Source organism: Amyelois transitella, chromosome 15 (genome assembly GCF_032362555.1).
Source record: "Amyelois transitella isolate CPQ chromosome 15, ilAmyTran1.1, whole genome shotgun sequence".
Classification (NCBI taxonomy): Eukaryota; Metazoa; Arthropoda; class Insecta; order Lepidoptera; family Pyralidae; genus Amyelois; species Amyelois transitella.
The window spans coordinates 8932373-8952994 of NC_083518.1; the positions used below are offsets into that span (position 1 = coordinate 8932373).

General features: G+C 35.1%; 1 protein-coding gene across 1 annotated transcript; it reads left to right on the forward strand.

The window, feature by feature from the left end:
• The first annotated feature begins 2009 nt into the window (after positions 1-2009).
• On the forward strand, positions 2010-7194 carry LOC106139547 (odorant receptor 4-like). The gene is made up of 9 exons (XM_060948361.1): positions 2010-2280; positions 2853-3005; positions 3507-3695; positions 4219-4420; positions 4503-4599; positions 5058-5159; positions 5886-5974; positions 6435-6501; positions 7135-7194. The coding sequence occupies exons 1-9, from the start codon at positions 2010-2012 to the stop codon at positions 7192-7194; spliced, it is 1230 nt and encodes a 409-aa protein (XP_060804344.1).
• Positions 7195-20622: the final 13428 nt, after the last annotated feature.

Genomic DNA, 20622 nt, shown 5'->3' on the forward strand with positions numbered 1-20622 from the left:
ATTATCTTGTAATGTACCAAATAAACATGTTTTCTTTTATTTCTATTAACTGCTAGCCCATCGCCTACAAGAGGAATCCCAAGTTTATAATCATATCCCTTAGTCCCAAGTTTATAAAATATGAAGTTGTTTTATTCTTAACTGCCGGTAACCACACGACACATTAAAAGATGGTCAATAAAACAAATGGTATTTGCTGAAACAAATCTCCAACAGTGACGTGAAGAATAAGAACACTACATTCCGATTCTGCGAGGAAAATCTTGGTTCAATTCCTCCACGACACTGACACCTGGGTCCCGGAATAAAGAATAAATATTGATGGCCTCACGATCTTTATCACTAAGGGGATAAAGTCAAAAATCCTTTGGCAAATATCCAAACATTTCTCACTACACGTCACTACTGGTGAAATAATGGAATTCAACGGGAAAATATTATAAGTAAGTTTGTTTGTGCATTGCCAATATCTTTTCAGGGAGCCGTTTGTGTTATTCATCTAGTTACTAGAATACGCCCGTGGCTTTGTCTGGGTAAAACGAAGAACATACATACATATAATCACGTCTACACCCCTTACGGGGTAGACAGGGCCTACAGTCTTGAAAATACTGATAGGCCACGTTTAGGTGGTTGGCTTAATGATTGAATTGAGATTTAAATAGTCACAGGTTGCTAGCTCATCGCCTAATAGAAGATCCCCAAGTTTATAAGCCTTTCCCTTAGCCGATTTTTACGACATCCATGGGAACGAGATGGAGAGGTCCTATTTTTTTTTTTGATGCCGGGAGCCGCACGGCGAACGAGGAATCACCATTATAACCGTTTCTGGGAGAATTTCGGGAAATCCCCTCTTAGCACACCCCTAGACTGTATGTTCAAATTTAGAGCTTCATAATATAATTGAGATTATTAAGTACTTAAAACCACACGGCACTAGGTAAGTTACATTCTTTATTCGCAACATACACAAAGTTATTGCACAATCACACCTGCAATCAACGAAATTACAGTACTCTTTTAATACAGCTTTACAAATAATTTTAGTTCAATAGCTAATTACACATATTCTTTATTGACGTATAGCTTTGAATGTGGTATATTTTATTTGATACTAGCATTACCTGCGACTTTATACGTGTGGGTCTATCATAGCAATCCAGCAACAGTAAAAATTTAACAAAATATTTTTAAAATCTTTTGAAAAAGAGTTGGTAAGATACAGGTCATCCCGCCTTAATTTTCTAATATATAACAGTTAGGGTTAATTAGAGTAGGCGGAGGATTTTTTCAACTTGCTGTTATTCTTCTTTTAGTCTATGGGCTAGCTTCCTACCACTATTTGATTTCAATCCTATCATTAAGCCAAACAGCCAAATGTGGCATGTCAGTCTTTTCAACATTATTGGCTCTGTCTACCCCGCGAGGAATATAGACGAGACTATATATATGTATGCTGTTTAATCAGCATACTAATTTAACTCATTTACGTTCATATCAATATATATACAAAATATATCTTTTTGAAGTGGTCTTCGTTTCTTAAAATCTGCATTAGAAGAGACCTCAAAGGGATAAAACCAAGTTAAATCCAAATAGCCATTCACTGAGTTAGTAAATTTTAGCTTGAATTATTGGAGAAGAAAAGAAAATTATTCATATCTTTACTAATTCATACATGAAGAAAATAAATAGGAATGATAAACACACGAAAGACAATATAGTACAAAGGTTTTGTTTTGTTTTTTTTTAGAAATCTCTTTCTTTTCATTCTTCTTTAATTATTGACGACGATATGATATTAAGTATCTGACTTAATAACCGACGTCAATATTTTCTTTTCCATTCTTTTATAATAAACGAGTATTAGTTCAGACTGCACATGTAATAACATCTTTGCCAAATTAGCGGTTGCAAATTCAATCAATACATTCGTATAAATACTGGAAATCATTTCAGTCTGAACTACTTAATTTCGAGTATTGTTTCAAGAAAGAAATATTGAAATTATGGATATTGAATACACGCAAGGATTGTACAGTTTAGAGTTTATTAAACCTTTGACTTTTGCTTTTAGATATCTGAACAGTGTCGGCATAATTTTCTTCGATGACCATATACCGCGGTACAAAATGTATTTGATGCATTTTTTTGTATTCATTTGTATTTTGTTCCACTATATGACGCTGTTCGCGTTTGTTGTTGAAAAATCATTAGCAGAGACAAGGGATCTCGCACAATTAGTCAAAGCAGGACCAATTATAGTTGTCGTTGCCCAATGTAAGTGAATGGACTTTAATTTAAACTAAAAAAAAAGAGGAGGACTCTTTTTTGGTATAAAATAAATCATGAACGTCAAGATGGCGGAGTCACCTCGCAAAACACAAATATTGTCTCGAACTATTTTGAAGTATAGTTTTCGTTTAATACATTTTGCTATAATTATTCACAGGCACTAATGTCATTTTCTTTTTGTTAATTATTTTCTTAAAAAACTGCTTTAAAAAACGATTAAAGCGATAAGATCTTGGGAGGTACTAACCAGGTACTAAGTGTCCGTGTGGTCACCTTGACGGTATACATTTATTTTTATAAGAAACGAAGGTGGTTCCTCCATTTTGACGTCAAGATGGAGGAACCACATATCACAATCGATATTTTTGAATTCTTTGAGGTACAAACTTTTTTGATATAGGTACCAACAGGTACAAACCAGGTACTAAGGGCTGGTTCGACAATATTTGTGTTTTGCGAGGTGGCTCCGCCATCTTGACGTTCATAATAAATCGATACTGCATACTTTAGTTAGGAGTTCTAATATTATTGAATATCTTAGTGTTAATTTATTGCAGCTTTATTTAAATTTGTAATTCTCATTTCGAAAAAGGCAAAAATAAAACGTATTATTAAAGAAGTGGGCGCAATGTGGAGAACCTCGGAATTGACAAACATCCAACTGAAGAAAAAAGATGCAATTATGATTCGAATTAATTTCTATCAAAAAGGTAAGCTAGAAATAAATAAATCTCAATCGTTGACAACCTGCACATTCAGGCAACTGGATATGTAACTATGATAGATCCAACACGGCTGAGGTTCCCCTGCAAACGTTACGTAGGAGGCTTCGTGAAAAAACTCAGCTGGGAGTCGCTTCGTGTCCCGACTCACTCAATCCAGGATCCATGGTAAAGAGCTTACCGCGGGCTACACTCCAGAGTGGTAAGGATAACCGGGACTTAAGCGAAGAAGAAGATTTATGATTATCTTCATAAATAAGGAATTGAGCTTATACAAAGTAACTTGATGTTAATTTGGATATGAGTATTGAATTTGAAAAATTAAAGTACATGTCTGTATGTTGAATGATTGTACGTTGTAAATTTAGCTAGTCAGATTTCATGAGCTAAACATTATTGGGAACACTTGTGTTGTTTAAAATTTATTTACTGAACTAAAAATGTTTCGTCCTATTATGTTTATTTTAAAATACTTATTATAATTTACAGCTTTCTTCCACACCAGCATGTGTGGCTCAATTTTATACCTTTTTACGCCATTTTTTGAGTCTATACTTCGGCGATACATTCTTCATCAGGACTATGAATTGGTACTGCCATATGCCTGCACCTACCCTTTCAATCCCACCAAGACATTCTTTAGATATTGCCTCGTTTACACGTTTCAGGCCTATAGCAGTAAGTAAGGAAAAACTAATTATATTATAGTTAGGTTATGCTTTTCAGGTTTAATCACATCTGTTATATTTCTCCTTTCGATCTTTTAAAACGACCATAAGGGTATTTCAAGACCACTTGATCTATTATATTATTTTGTCTGCCAGTTATTCTTGTTTGGTAACTTTTCTTATATACCAATACTTGATACTTTATATTTTATTTATGTGTATCATTAATTGATTGGAAATTAATTTGTAATTTTGGTTGACTGGAAGACATACTAATTGGGATAAGTCCGCGAGCGTAAATTTTTTTCTGAATCCAACGACTGCTTTGTTATATTATTTTTTATATGCAATAAAGAGTTTAAAAACAAACGAACAAACTTGACGAATAACATGCGAGCATTTTGTGAGAAACCTTAATAATCATTGTGGAATTTAATGTTCAATTCGTTAGTAACATTTACATATAGGAGTAGGTTTTAATTGTATATAACGTTCATTCATTTCATTTTGTTAATGTTTAATTTAATTTTTAGTGGTAACCTGTACATTGATATTCGTTGGTTCTATGTTTCTGATTGTCGCTATATGTTCACACCTGATCACGGAATTTACTTTACTAAGGGAAGATGTGCTTCATCTTAAACCTGTAATAAATAACAACAAAGAGGAGATGGAAGGTGATCATTGTGGACTTGGGATTAACGATTTTATTAAGAGACACCAAAAATTATTAAAGTAAGTATATTTGATTTTGAATCATAACAAAATCAAATTATGGTCAGAATTATATTACAACGATTGTCATTTTTGTTCGCAGTTTGTCGCGAGATTTTGATGATATTTTCAATGTTATAAACTTCGTCATACTATTGTTTGCGACGGTAATCACTTGTTTCTTTGCATTTACTGGCAAAGTAAGTTTTGAGTTCTTTAAGATTTTCATTTGCGCACATATCTACTTTCTTGAATTTATTTTGACAATAGTACAAAAGAATATTAATCTCTTTACATTCATTCAAATAATCATGTCTATATCTCTTGTGATGTAGACAGAGCCAGCAGTCTTTCAAGACTGACAAGCCACATACAGCTGTAAAGCTTAATGATAGAATTGTGACATATGGCCACCGCTTCGTCTATAAGAAGAATCCTAAATCTATAAGACTATCCCTCCGTTGCCTTTTCCGACATCCATGGGAAAGAGATGTGTGATGTATGTATGTAAATGGAAATCTCTTAACATTTGTCTAATTCATACTTCGGGCACTGTTAGCCTTGGGATAGGTAGCAATTATTAAATCGCGACACGTAAGCAACAGGAAATACCATGCGGACCAAGTAAACTTTGTGTATATTAACAGACACATTTCAGGTTTCGACGGGCTCATCTTTAATCTCAAATATAGTGGCGGCGATGGGGATGCTGGTAGGGTTGTTTGTTATCTGTTACTTCAGTCAAATGCTGGAAGAAGAGGTAATTTCGACCGGCAATCTCTAAAATATCTGGGGGCACGGCAGTGCCTCCGCCAAGTCGAGCAAAAAAAGCGGCCGGCCGTACTTCGCTTTTCTTGAAGCAATTCAGGCTATTTTCGAACTCCCCTATGATTTTGTTGTGGATAAAACAAGAAGCCTGAATGAAAACAAATAGATCGACTTGGATATTGCATGATTTGATTATTAGTATGTATCACACTACACAGCACGATGGGCCAGCAACCGAATTCTTCACCAGAGTCCAAGTTAGAGTCCGATATCCAAGTCGATTTATTTGTTTTAAACGTAAAATATTTTTAATATTGGCATGATAAAAACACATGTAATAACTTAAGGCAGTAGTTCCTTTAAGTAGAGACTAAATAGATTAACCGACTTGGTATTACATGGATCTCACAACTTTTTACGGTAGAAAGACTTGGGTTTTTTACAAGATGATTTTGATGGTAGCTTTTACCGTGTGCAAAAAAATAAACTATTAAAAATTTGTTAACTGGTTTTAAATCACAAATCACATTTTCCATTATTTCATGGCTCCTAATAGTTGCAGCGTGATGTTATAAAGTTTAAAGCCTTCCTCGACAAATGGTCTATTCAACACAAAAATATATTTTCAATTCGAACAAGTAGTTCCTTAAATTAGCGCGTGTAAACAAACAAACTCTTCAGCTTTATAATATTAGTATGGATATTATTTTGATAACAGAGTGCAGGCATCGCGCAATCAGCGTATGAAAACCCTTGGTACAAGGGTAAAGTAGACTATCAGAAGACCATTGGATTCATCATAGCCAGGTAAGATATGTATATACATATATATAGTCACGTCTATATCCTTTTCGGGGTAGACAGAGCCAAAAGTGGTGAAAGGCCACGTTCAGCTGTATGGCTTCATGATGGTATTGATATGAAATGTAAGATGTGTATTATATTTGTTTTAACGTAAATAATATATGCCGTGTGGTTCCCGGCACCAATAAAAAAAAGAATAGGACCACTCCATCTCTTTCCCATGGATGTCGTAAAAGGCGACTAAGGGATAGGCTTACAAACTTGGGATCCTTTTTTAGGCGACAGGCTAGCAACCTGTCACTATTTGAATTTCAATTCTATCATTAAGCCAAATAGCTGAACGTGGCCATTCAGTCTTTTCAAGTCTGTTGGCTCTGTCTACCCCGTAAGGGATATAGACGTGATGATTATGTATGTATGTATGTATTAATGATTAACCTACATATATTAATTAACCTTGCAGATCCCAAAAACCGTGTTTTTTGACTTCGTTGAAATACTCGCCGATCAACTTGTCCACTTTCCGAAAGGTACGAGTAAATAAATCTTATATATATAATAGCTGTGTCCGCGACTTCGTGCGAGTGGAATATTTTGGGCATCATTGAAGTACTCAAGGATGAATAATTTTCCCCGTTTTTTTTCACATATGCCATAATTTCTTTGCTCCTTATAGTTGCAGCGTGATGTTATATAGCCTTAAGCCGTCCTCGATAAATGGTCTATTCAATGCGAAAAGAATTTTTCAATTCGATCCAGTAGTTCCTGAGATTAGCGATTTATTAGTGAATAGGTATACTTGGTTTCCGGAAATTTAGAATAGAACCATTATACATCTTTCACATGTATCTCATAAAAGGCGACTAAAGGAGAGGCTTATAAACTTGGGATTCTTCTTGTCAGCTATGTGCTAGCAACTTGACACTAGTTGAATCTCACCTTTTCAAGACTTATGGCTCTGTCTACTCCGCAAGAGATACTCCGGGTAATAAGAAAACGTGACTTAATATATGTATGTATGTGTGCTTTATATAATGTATGTATATATGTATGTATAAAGACGCGTCCATGACCTCTATTAAAAATTAAAAAATTAACGGAAAGTAATTTTCCTTCAATTCTGTTTACTTCATAAAATTATTTACTTATTATCTTATTTTCAGGTTCTTAGCACTACGTGGTCCTACTTCACATTGGTCCAAAATGTGTACGATGAAGTGTAGTAATAGACGTACATATGTAATGCCTATAAGTAGGTGTAGTAGAAAAGAATAGAATAGATTTATTTTCAAAATTGGATATCACTTATTGACGTCACATCACTTAAATCTAATTTTAACTACTACCGTTTCCAGAGCGCATGTCTAGAAGAAGCGGCGGAGCAAACTACACTGCAGCATTTTCACCGGACGTCAATTTACAAATACAGATCACTTAAATCTAAATCGTGAACTAATGCACATTGTCTACATTAAAAAACGTGAATGAATGTAGAACTAGTTATTTCAATACGAATATTTAGTTAAATAAATTAAGATACTTTCTTCGCTTCATCCACATTCTCTTCATGCAAGCTCGGCGGTTTCGGGTACTTTTGAACTGACCCTTTATTTATGTACAAGTAAATATGTACAGGAGAATTTGATACGGTAATTGTGGTACAAAGGTATTACTTATTTCAATAGAAATCTTTTCCAGTAGACCCGTGAGACGAGAGATGAATATTGGAGCGGTATGGCGGGTGCATAAAAATCGTTTAACATATTTAACTAAACATAAATCATTGTAGAACTTTCTTTAGTTTATCTGTGGTTCAAAAATAAAAAATTAATAAAAATCTTTATTAAATTGTTTTTCCGTTTCCACATTTACCCAGATGGTTTGATGACGGAATTGAGATTTTATCTCCGACAAGAAAGATCTTTGCTTCATCTGAAAGAAGAATGCATTCATACATATACACGTCTAGATCCCTTGCGATAGATCCTCTATCGATAGTTCGCAACTTTAGTCCAGACCTTTAGGTCAAACCAACAGTATTCTTATTATAAACAGCGTAAATTGCCTATAATTACAAGCATCTCTCCAACTGAGTGCTCGTGCGTTAAATAGGGTAAAAGCGACAGTTCCCGACTGATACAAATAGCGGCTTAATCCGACGATTGAGCGTGAACTATAGCTGTCGTTATGCGGAGCCGACCCTGTAATGGTCGTTTTGGTTTGTTCTCGTGTGAGCCTTTTGGAGGGACTAATGGATCATTAAAAAAAAATCGAATTTTATTCAATTGTTAACATTAAAAGTCGGGAGATCGAAAGAAAATTGATTTTGTAATATATGAAATCTGTGCCGAAAAAGTGACCTTTTTGATACAGTAGATACAGATCTTATAAAATTTACTACGTTAACTACTGTTATCATACAAGTAGTAGCTGTTATTTGATAGTACCTAGTTACATATAGATAGATAGAAAACCCTTTATATGTAAATTATAAGTGTAAATTATAACAAAATATCTTATCCCTAATTATGCTAAATTAATGTACAAACGGCCTTAATGCATATTCAATTTCTTCCAAACGATCACAAGAACATTTTATATTAAGGCATTTTAAAACTAACCAAGATTCTAATCAAGATTCATAGTAAACCCAAGTAGAGAAGTTGGTGGTAGTATTTTACAAATATTATTAGCAACTACTGGAATAGGCGACATTTAATAAAAAGGGTTTTAACGGGAACAAATCGACCTTGGTCGCTAATGTGCAATAAAAGTAACTTCGTCGAAACGCTTGATCGAGTTTGGCCCACAATGTGTCCTACTCTTTATAGCTTCGAATTTTTTAAATATCGCTGAATTGACAAGGTTTGGACACGTGAGGATTTACGGTTTACAAAATGCGATTTCTATTGACTACCAAGCAATATAGAAGTAATAAAAAGACACTGGATTTACGATATTGGTCTGAATAGCCTAATAAGAGTTAGATAACTACTTACTTAAGGCTGAATACCGTTATTCCGATAGAGTACATTAGTTTTATTACTAACCTCTTACGGTGGGACTTTCCGAACAATCTGCACATTCAGACAACTATATAAGGTACGTGTATTCATGATCAAAACTGGGTCAGGTTTCCCTTTAGAGTTGCGGAGGTCAGACGGGAGTTGCTTCGTGAAAATCTGACTGAACTACTCCAGGTGTTCATAGGTTCTTCTCCAGAAAAAGGATAATCGGTTGTTTGTTTTTAAATTTATTGCAAATAAAAGAAATTTAACAACTTAAAAAAAACATTCATATTTAGAAGACTTGAATCTTGAATCCCAATCGTTATAGGATAATCTTGACTCTTATTTCTCTGGTTTTTCCATGACTCGGAGATGAAAATAAGATCACGCCATGATTGCAGTCTATGCAGGCTAACTTGATATGCGGTTGACTGTACATAAGCTGTAGTTCGACCAGGAAACTAGCTAACAGTCGTAAATTCTGCGTTCCCGCTGTTTCGCAAGACAGACTATCATTGAAGTATTCACGAGAGAGTTGTTAGTCTGCCCCTGTAGCGTGGCACGCGCGGGGCTGTTTTTATCGCGCGATAGTATACTATGTCTATCCCTTTTCACGTCATAATAAAAAGCGAGACAGCGGCATTTTTCGCGTGATAAAGAAGGCGTCACACGTACCATACCTCGTGGGCCGCACGGGATTCTTAAACCACCTCTATCTATACTAATATTATAAAGCTGAAGAGTTTGTTTGTTTGAACGCGCTAATCTCAGGAATTACTGGTTCGAATTGAAAAATTATTTTTGCGTTAAATAGACCATTTATTGAGGAAGGATTTAGGCTGTATTACATCACGCTGTAACTATAAAGAGCAAAGAAATAAAGGAAAAGTGAAAAAAAACGGGGAAAATGATTATTCTTGAGGGCTTCAATGAAACCCAAAATAACTATTCCACGCGGAACAAGTTGCGGGCACAGCTTGTAATGTTATATTGTTCTACGAGTCTGTTCGTAAAAGGTTGTAGGTTAAAAGTACCATGTCACCTAATTACTATAACACATAGCACAATACCAAATCAGCGCAACAATTAGCATCCGACCCGAATGGAGTAGGTGCGATAATTGAATGCCCAAAGTTGATTACTAGAATCATTCGTCATTGTCACCGATGTATTGATTATCTGTACATCAATCAAACCACGCTTGCAGACTTGCTACTTTTTATTATTAATAATATTATTTATTTATTGTAATAATTACAATGTGTAAAGCACAATAGGCGGACTTTATGCTAATAGCATTATCTAATTGTCTATGAATGATACGGAAGTAAAAATGTTAAGTTATATTATGAAGGCCACATACTTGGGACTTGGAATGGAACTGACTTGGAACTTGGGTTTCTTTTTGTAGGCGATGGGCTAGCAATCTGCCTTTATTTGAATCACAATCAAATTTTGAGAAACCAGACCCGCTATGGTTTTAAGTTTTTAACTCAGTACATAAAATCAGGTTTCTACTTTTATAATAAAGAGAAAGATTTGTATATATTGTTTGGCCTCGTCTTCCTCAAAATAAAATTTGTCATAGAGATATACCATCTGCAGAAGTAAAGTTTATATAAGTACGGAGATAAGTTGACCATCACAACAAGCACAGCTAACTGAATTTCATTTTTGAACAACTTTGTAAGTGTATATGTATTTGAGTAGACATACATGCATACATATGGTCTCGTCTATATCCCTTGTGTGGAAGACAGAGCCAACAGTCTTGAAAAGACTGATAGGCCACGCTCAGCTATTTGGCTTGATAGAATTGAGATTCAAATAGTGACAGGTTGCCAGCCCATCACCTAAAAGAAGAATCCCAAGTTTATAAACCAATCCTTTAGTCGCCTTTTACGACATCCTTGGGGAAGAGATGGAGTAGTCCTATTCTTTTTTCTATTGGTGCCGGGAACCACACGGCTCATTTTCATTATTTTTTTCATTTGAGTAGACTTTAACCTAAATTGTCATTCCAGTAATAATTATTGTTCCCACTAAGCACTATCGTAATTCCCACAACACTCCGAAGTTAAGTATGTAAGAAAATTTATACAACAACTATAAAGCTGACGCCACACCACATCGCTTCGGTATTCAAATCAGCCCAAAGAAGATTACTTCGCCAAGAACTTTTCACACGAATTTGGGAATCGCACACATTGTTGTGGAATAAGCTTTACATTTTTGATGTAGCGTTATCATGTACGATGCTGTAAACATTTATGTGGTTTTATAGAAAAATTTAAGTTTTAAGAAGTAGAACACTGTCTTACCCCGAATTCGCTAATCGAAGCGGAATCTAGGCAAACCATAGCCGCGTAGGGTGTTGCGCGCCATATATCTTCATTTTTATAAAGCTTGAGAACTAATCAATAAATAGTATTACAAGACACCTCGTTGTGCTGTTTTGGCGGGCAGCATTTAGTACCCATAACTATATGGCGTTTTATACATGAAACTTGTTAAACTTGACAATTCGCCATTTCTCTTTTCCGAATATACATCAACACGCAGTACACGTTCTTTTATTTAAATTTCCAAAAACAAAATAGGAGGGGCATTAAATATAGGTAGGGTCGACTGGTAAAGAATATTTTTACCAATAAGTACACTGTTATTATTTTATAGTAGTTAGAGACTATCACTTGCCACACCTTTCAATTGTTCGCTTTATCTACATGTACAAGTCTGTAAAAATTTGAAAAAAAAAAATATTCCCAATGACACGTCAAAACTGAGAAAAATTGCACTTAACGTCGGCATTATAACGTACCTTACAGAAAAATTCAAGAAATTCACCGGTGTGAAATTAAATTTGCGGTTACATAGTGGGTCACGATTAAAAATACCTTTCTCACTTGCTTGGAAATGCGGTTTTATTTCAAGCACAAGTCACTAAGCGCTTACCATGTTTTCTAATACAATATGCTTAGTGCATTTCAGCCACCGTAGAATGGAACGCACGATGCCGTTATTATCAAATTCAAATTCAAAATTTTTATTCATTATTATAGGATACTTCATATCGCTTAATAATTGTCAAAACGTTTGGTTTCACAACATTGGTTGACGTCAAATAAGTTACTTAAAACTAAGTTTACTGCCGCTTCCAAGGCGTCAGTGCAGAAGAAGCGGTAACAAACTGCACTGCAGCATTTTTTTTAGCAACGACAACTTTAACTTATCGCGCGGATAACTCTATATCTGTCCTGTTTCACGTTATAATAAAAAGCGGGACAGCGATAGTTTATCGCGCGATAAAAATCGTTGTCGGAACATGCCATGCATCGGGGGCAGGTTGCATTTTCAAATGGTTACAGTTATTACACTCTTTGGACACCCAACTTAGTGAATGCGACCATCAAAATTTTGATAAGTACCTATTAAAATGGGCGTGAAAATGTTTTATATGGTCAGTGACAATAAATACATACATATATATAATCACGTCTATATCCTAGAGCCAACAGTCTTAAAATGCTAATATTAATAATTGAAGAAAAAAGAAAAATTTTGGTACAAAATACGAATTAAAAATATGACAGTTTACATACATAAAATGTACCAAAAAGATCTCCGCTCAGCAAATGTTACTATTTTTAGCATGGTTACTATTTTAACTGTGATTAAGGAAAAATAAAGTGTGCACCAACAGCTTCTCTTCAAAAGAAAAAACATACATACATACATCTTATACTCTTACGGGACATACAGATCCCAAGTTTTACAAAAAGCTAAAAGGCCACGTTCAGCTTCTCAGAGATTCTAAAATTCAGATAGCCAGCTTTGTATGTACGCATTAAAAAGTCACTGTATCATCTTACTATATTTGGAATCTTTAAAAGAATGTTTTAAAATATGCTTCTTAGAGCGCTTACAGTATGCAGTATTTAAATTCCAATACTAGAAAGCGTTGAACACTAAATTCTTCTGGAGTTTCACTTTGTGAAGGCCGTTTTCCAGGTCAGACGGTCGTAGTCACGGCTAACAACCAGATTGTACTGACGAAGTTCTTGCTGAATGTTTTTAGAGTTTTACCTCAAACAAATAGACAAAAAGTTTTTGTATGATCATAAATATTAAATTGGTACTAGAAAAGTGCGCGGTGTGTTACCGTAACTTTACAGTATCTAGGGTTACCCTATCTTTTTTATTAAAAGACGAAGAAGTTTTATTTAATCTAGGGAAAAATTCCATGTTGTAGGTGGGGAGCGAAAATAAACATAATGTATGCCAGTTGCTTTTCTACCCGAGCGAAATGTAAAAAGTTGCTTAGCAAAGGGTTCAGTTAAAATCTCTAAATTGTTCATGCCATGAATAACTCATTAACATCATCCTATAAACTTACAGAAGACAACAATATGCCAAACAGCTGGACGTGGTCTATCAGTCTTATCGAGACTATTGGTTTTGTCTACCCCGCAAGGGATATAGACGTGATTATATTCATGTACATTACCCGCAATTAGCAATTTACATGTTAAATTACAACAACTAGCCGACGGTAAATCATTAACAATAAACATTTATAGAAATTAGGTGAAATCTTTTTTAAACAAGATTCTTAAGTCTAACAGCAGTAGTTCAAGAGTTTTAAAAAGATCCCCGGACACAAATAAACTTATGTAAATCTTCAGGCGAGGTAATGAAACCATTCCGGGCACTTTGCCAGACCGATATGTGAGGGGGAACTTTAATCCTTGCATATGTTTAGGCAGCGCTGAATTTCTAAGCACTATCACAGAATTTACAATGGTGAAGTCTTTGAGCAGGAAGAGTTAATAATTTTAAGTTTAGTTCCTCATATGGTCATATATACAAAGTCTATATACCTCGCAGGGTAGACAGAGCCAACAATCTTGAAAATACAAAAATGCCACGTTCGGCTGTTTGGTTTAATGATGGAATTGAGTTTCAAACAGTGACAGGTTGCCAGCCCATCGCCTAAAAGAATGATCCCAATTTTAAAAGCCGATCCCTTAGTGGCCTTTTAAGATATCTGTAAACTATTTAAGCCTCATAAATTCGGGATTTTTTATGCGAGGTTTTAACAACCTACCACTATTTGTATGGTAATTCCATACATCTGAACGTGACCTTAAAGTCCAGAAAAGACTGCTGGCTCTGTCAACCCCGTAAAGGCTAAAGACGTGATCGTACGTATGTATTTGTATGTGAATTTCTAAATAATATCACAAAATTTATCGGAACCGTTCACGATTATCAATAGACAAAATGTATTTATGGTCTTAGATAAATTAAAACGCCTCATAGAATTTCATGGAAAGTGTTATAATATTATTTTGCCATCAATGAGCTCTTAATTGTTTTCAAACTAAGTTGGACTTAAATTAAAAACTTTGTTACAAAGTCCCATCAGAAGTTTCACGATATTGATCTAGTTATTTTGCTGATAAGTATTATTAAAAGTTTGTCTTGAAAACTCTGGGAAAGAGAAAATAAAGATTTTACATTAAAACATTATAATTGCATTATAATAATTTAGGATGAGTGATTTGTATTTTTACTAATTACTTTACCATACATGCATATAGTCACATCTATATACCTTGCGAGATAGACAGAGCCAACAGTCTCAGAAAGACTGAAACGTCACGTTCAGCTTAATAACGGAGTTGAGATTCAAATAGTGGCAGGTTACCAGACCATCGCCTAAAAGAAGAATCCCAAGTTATCCCTATCCCTTATTCACCTTTTACGATATCCAAGCGTAAGTTATGGTGTGTTTCTATTGTAAAGTGGCGAATATCAGGTCAAGAGTACCCGAAACCGCCGAGCTTACATGAAGAGAGTTATGAATGCGGATGAAGCGAAGGAAGTATGCAGAGATCGTGGCAAGTGGAAAGATGTAGCCTCTGCCTACCCCTCCGGGAAAGAGGCGTGATTTTATGTATGTATGTATATATTGTATATATATATTTCTATATATAAACCTACTATTTTACTCGTATAATAACCCATACGAGTATCGTAACAGTGCGAAGCCTGACCTATTTACACCATCGATTATCAGGAAACACGTTACAAAAACTGTGCAAGTCATTCATCTCAATAACGCTGGTGTATCGATATTCATATCTCGTCTATTTTAGCACGCGTTGGTTCACAAAAACCAATAAAGCGATAAATTATTCACCCCGAATTTTCTCATTGTACGTCGTGTGGTTTCCGACACTATACAAAAGGGTAAAGCACCTATTTAACTAGAAAAAAAAAGAAAGAAAATGATTTCAGTAGGAATACACAAAAAAATATTTAACCTGATATGTGAATGTGAAGCCTTCATGGGCTTACATGAAGAGAGTTATGAATGTGGATGAAGCGAAGGAAGTGTGCAGAGATCGTGGCAAGTGGAAAGAGTTAGTCTCTGCCTACCCCTCCGGGAAAGAGGCGTGATTTTATGTACGTATATATGATATGTGAATGCCATCACAAATTCAGTGATTCGCTGAACACGCTCGGCACTGATTTTTAGCCAGAACCCTGTTGTGACATCACGGACATTACGACTGTTTAGTGATACGGTATCATGCTAGAGTATTATAAACGGGGTAGTCTATGTTATGTGCCGTGTGGTTCCCGGCACCAGTACAAAAAAGAATAGGACCACTCCATCTCTTTCCCATGGGTGTCGTAAAAGGCGACTAAGGGATAGGCTTACAAACTTGGGATTCTTTTTTTAGACGATGGTCTAGCAACCTGTCACTATTTGAATCTCAATTCTACCATTAAGCCAAATAGCTGAGCGTGGCCTATCAGTCTTCAAGACTGTTGGCTCTGTCTACCCTACAAGGGATACAGACGTGACTATATGTATGTATGTATGCCAAATTTACCATGATCAAAATTCAAAATTTTTATTCATTACTATAGGATACTATATATCGCTTAATAATTGTCAAAACATATGGTTTGACAACATTGGTTGACGTCAAATAAATTACTTAAAAACTAAGTTTACTGCCGCTTCCAAGGCGTCAGTGCAGAAGAAGCGGTAACAAACTGCACTGCAGCATTTTCATCAATGCACCCATGGCTCTAAAACCTTATACGAGTTTATTATTATATTTTATTTTATTTTTTTGATTTTATTGAAAATTGTATATACGAGTAGATCTTTGTTGTGTGAAATAAATGAATTTTATTAAGACCAGCAGTTCCGCCACGCGAATTTAGCGGCACCTACAAAAGATAACAGGTTTATCTCAAATTTTACAGCAGCTTTAGTTTTTTTGGTGCAATGAAAAGAACACTATATCCTTCTTCAGACTCCTAATTACAAACGATAAATTTCTATTAAACTGATTAAGTAGACAACATAATAAATAAACTTATTTTCGCATTTATGACATTATTCGAGATAAATTAATATTATTGGTAAGATGATACGAAGACAGTATTATTTTAGTTCAGGTCATCTACTTGTACTCCTTATAAAAGGTTTACAGGCCGGTTATAAACTTTAAACGTAAATCGTGAATGGTCGATTGACTCCGGAACTGATAAGATTACGTACACCAGCAAAAACGCTTAGGTAGGCAGAGGTCAAAACAAGATAACTTGTGCCAATAGTTAAGGACAAAGAGCAATTAAACTTCGTAGATTAGTTCACTAGTGCGATGGGAATTTGTATAAATTTAAGAGAATATAATAGGTACTCCTCTTTTCCTGGTTATTTGCTTTTGAGGGCACCAATACAAAAAAGAATAGGACCACTCCATCTCTTTCCCATGGATGTCGTAAAAGGCGACTAAGGGATACGTTTACAAACTTGGCATTCTTTTTTGGGCGATGGGCTGGCAACCTGTCACTATTTGGATCTCAATTCTATTACTAGGCCAAGTAGCTGAACGTGGCCGATCAGTCTTTTCAAGACTGTTGGCTCTGTCTACCACGCAAGGGATATAGACGTGACCATATGTATGTATGTATGTATGTTTCTCGCGATGATTTTTCTCCGTTACAAGATAGATACCAACATAGAATTTAATACTCGTAATAATATGAATGTTGTTTTGAAAATGTAATAAACCCTAAACGTAAACCCAAAAGTTAGAACGTATATAAACGTTTAATTCAATTTGTTATGCGGCTACATCAGTGAAATTAAACGATATAGCATAAAATTTGTAGCAGGTAACTCGTAAACCAAAATGATAGGCAAATAATCACTTAGACATTATAATGTACAATGTTTGAAATAAGCAGAACCTGTGTAATTTTGTTTCTTGTGTCTATCATTCTCGATATTTTCTGTGTAGATAAATAAGTAAATAAATAAATAATGTAAACCATTTATAAAAAATAACTGTACTACATAATAGGTATAAAAAATATTTTCTCATAAAAATATAATTACTGAGAATAAATAAAAATATATACAATTACTGAGAAATAATGCTTACGGAATTCCAATGAGCATACAGATTAATATACATCTTAATTATTTTAGTAAAAAACCCGTTAATTCCTGTTCCCGTAGAATTTTTAGGGCAATCCTATCTTAGTGCTTCCCTTAGGCCCTATGAAACCTAAATAGCCAAGGTGGGATTCGAACCAGTGCCTTTCAGCCTATCACGCATTTTAACCGGGCACCTTAACAATTCGACCATCGACCCTTCTTAATTATACATACATACATACATATGGTCACGTCTATATCCCCTGCGGGGTAGACAGAGCCAACAGTCTTGAAAAGACTGAATGGCCACGCCGCCACGCCCTTCTTAATTATGAGATTCGTTATCTGAATGTATTAAGTTATCTGTGTCGTAAATCGAACCTATACTGGCAGAAGATATATTTAGTTTAAACGCTACTCTGAAATATTAAGTAGTGGTTTATTACTTCTTACTGAATTGCAACACTAATGCATTTTTAATTAGTCATATATTTATTGCAATATAACTTGGCTTGTTCTGGTAATTGCATGCATATTGTATTTTAAGTATTTCAACATGACGATGGGTGGCTACAAGTATTTATGATTTATCCTGTTTTTCCATAAGAAGTTTACATTTTAAACATACTTCAATACACATTTCATAAAGTAACGAGTTGTATTTTTGTTTGTAACGAATTAACTCAAAAATAACTTAACCGATTTTGATATTTATTAACTAACTTACATTTCCTACTTTGTATGTATGTGATGTCTACGCTAAAGCTGGTCTTCAAAAGAGTCTTCTTAAATAGATCGAACGCCTGCTTAGTTCCCTTGATCAATTATTATGCCAAGCCAAAAAGCTGAACGTGCTATATCAGTTTTTCAAGACTGTTGACTCTGTCTACCCGCAAGGAACATACACGTGATTATCTGTATGTATGTATGTTATACTTAATTCTTCCTTATACCTTCATTAAATTTTTCTCGATTTTTGCTGACTCTACGTGGAATACTTTATTATCTAGCAAACTTCTGGTTCGTTCGAGGGACCTCCTTTAGAAATAATAAATCATGCTGTGAGGTATTTATTTCGAGCTTTCTATCCGTTTTAAAAGCTGTGTTATTAATTAAAGTCAGCTCAGACTTCTTAAATGAAAAACTGGTATTACTTAGTGCATACATACATACATATAATTACGTCTTTAACCCTTTCCGGGACAGAGCCAACGGTCTCAAAAATAATGAAAGGCCACGTTTAGCTGTATGGCTCAATGATGGAATTAGATTCATCAGCGATCAAATAAAGAATCCCGTGTTTATAAGCCTTACCCTTTGTCCCCTTTTTAGCCAGCCATGAGAAAATGTATGGAGTGGTCCTATTCTAAAGTGGTGAAAACCACACGGCACAAATCTATATCTATTTTTGTTATAAGACATATTAATAACCTACGCGTATCCGCATTAAATAAACTCATCTCAAAAGTAACGATTCCAGCCGAATGTTGCAAGTAGTAACAAAACTGTGTAATTGATTGAATTTTAATTATCTACCTGAGTTGCCAGCGTAATGAAATGCGAAATGACGAATTGAAATAAAATATTAATTCACTTAAAGTAAAACAACGATGTTTTACCATGTAAATTCGACTGTTAATGGCATTTAAAATAAAAACAAAAAAATAACATTATTGCAGCGAATAAGGTTTTATTACTTATTATATTCTTTCTTCTGTCACCATATGAATATCAATTATATCATGAAGTCATGTACTTAACTGAACGTGGCCTTCAGTCCTTTTGGGACTGGTTGGCTCTGTCAACCCCGCAATGGATATAGACGTGACTATATGTATTTATGGTACATATCAGCTTAAATGTTTGTGTGTTACTAAAAGAGGTGTTTCGGGTCTCGGGGTCCGCCTTCTGACTTTTCTCTCTCCATTTGTTCCAGTTTTCTCTCGGTTTTTGTTTTTGTCCCTTCGAAAAAAGGCAGAGACTATTTTTTTTTTCAATTACCAAGTGCATAGATACACACTTTTCTTTTTTCATACATACATATCATCACGTCTATATCCTTTACGGGGTAGATAGAGCCAATAGTCTTGAAAAGACCGAAAGGCCACTCTCAGCTGTTTGACTTTTTGATAGAATTGAGATTCAAATAGTGACAGGTTGCTAGCCCATCGCCTAAATGAAGAATCCCAAGTTCATAAACCAATCCCTTAGTCGCCTTTTACAACATCCGTGGGGAAGAGATGGGGTAGTTCTATTCTTTTTTCTATTGGTGCCGGGAACCACACGGCACTTTTTTCATCTGTGATCATAATATGTAATCTCACATTAATTTGTTTGTACAACCAGTAAATAAGTTACAACAAGTAAGCTCACTTTTAACGTCACGTTACACTCGGTGACGTGTCAGAAACTAAGGGAAGTTACTGAACAAGACGCGAGGACGAAGTTTTGCGAGAGGAAATAATGTGCTGTTAGCTTGCTACTTTGTACACCAATAATTAAGGAGCGTAGAAAATAATGGAGGAGGAGAGAATTAAAAACATACATACATAAAGGGAGGAGGCAGAGACTACCTCTTTCCACTTGCCACGATCTCTGCATACTTCCTTCGCTTCATCCACATTCATAACTCTCTTCATGCAAGCTCGGCGATAATTAAAAACATGCGAACACATATAAGTACTGCCTGCGAACATTTGGCCTTCGGCATTTGACGGCCTCTGTGGCGCAGCGGTGGTACGCTTGCCTGTGACATTGGAGGTCCCGGTTTCGAATTCCGGCCAGGGAATGATGAGAAAATAACTTTCTCTGATTGGCCTGGGTCTTGGATGTTTATCTATATAAGTATTTATTATAAAATATAGTATCGTTGAGTTAGTATCTCGTAACACGAGTCTCGAACTTACTTCGAGGCTAACTCAATCAGTGTAATTTGTCACGTATGTATTTATTTATTATTTATTCAAAAGTATAATCTAGTTAGTAGTATCTTGGTTAGTCATTGTATCAGGCACGTAAACTGCAAAGTCAGCAATCTTACTTGGAACAATTGCGTAAAAGTTAGCGTTTAATTCAGTCCGTAATCAGTATTCATACAAATCATACATACCATTTTAACATACATCAACTTCGTGTGAATCACTACATAGTATAAAACAAAGTCGCTATTTTAG

Coding starts and splice junctions, on each gene's coding strand:
- LOC106139547 (XM_060948361.1), top strand. CDS start 2,010: ATGGATATTGAATACACGCAAGGATTGTACAGTTTAGAGTTTATTAAA. Junction 4,600..5,057: donor TCTTTGCATTTACTGGCAAA/GTAAGTTTTGAG, acceptor GACACATTTCAG/GTTTCGACGGGCTCATCTTT. Junction 5,975..6,434: donor ATTGGATTCATCATAGCCAG/GTAAGATATGTA, acceptor TTAACCTTGCAG/ATCCCAAAAACCGTGTTTTT.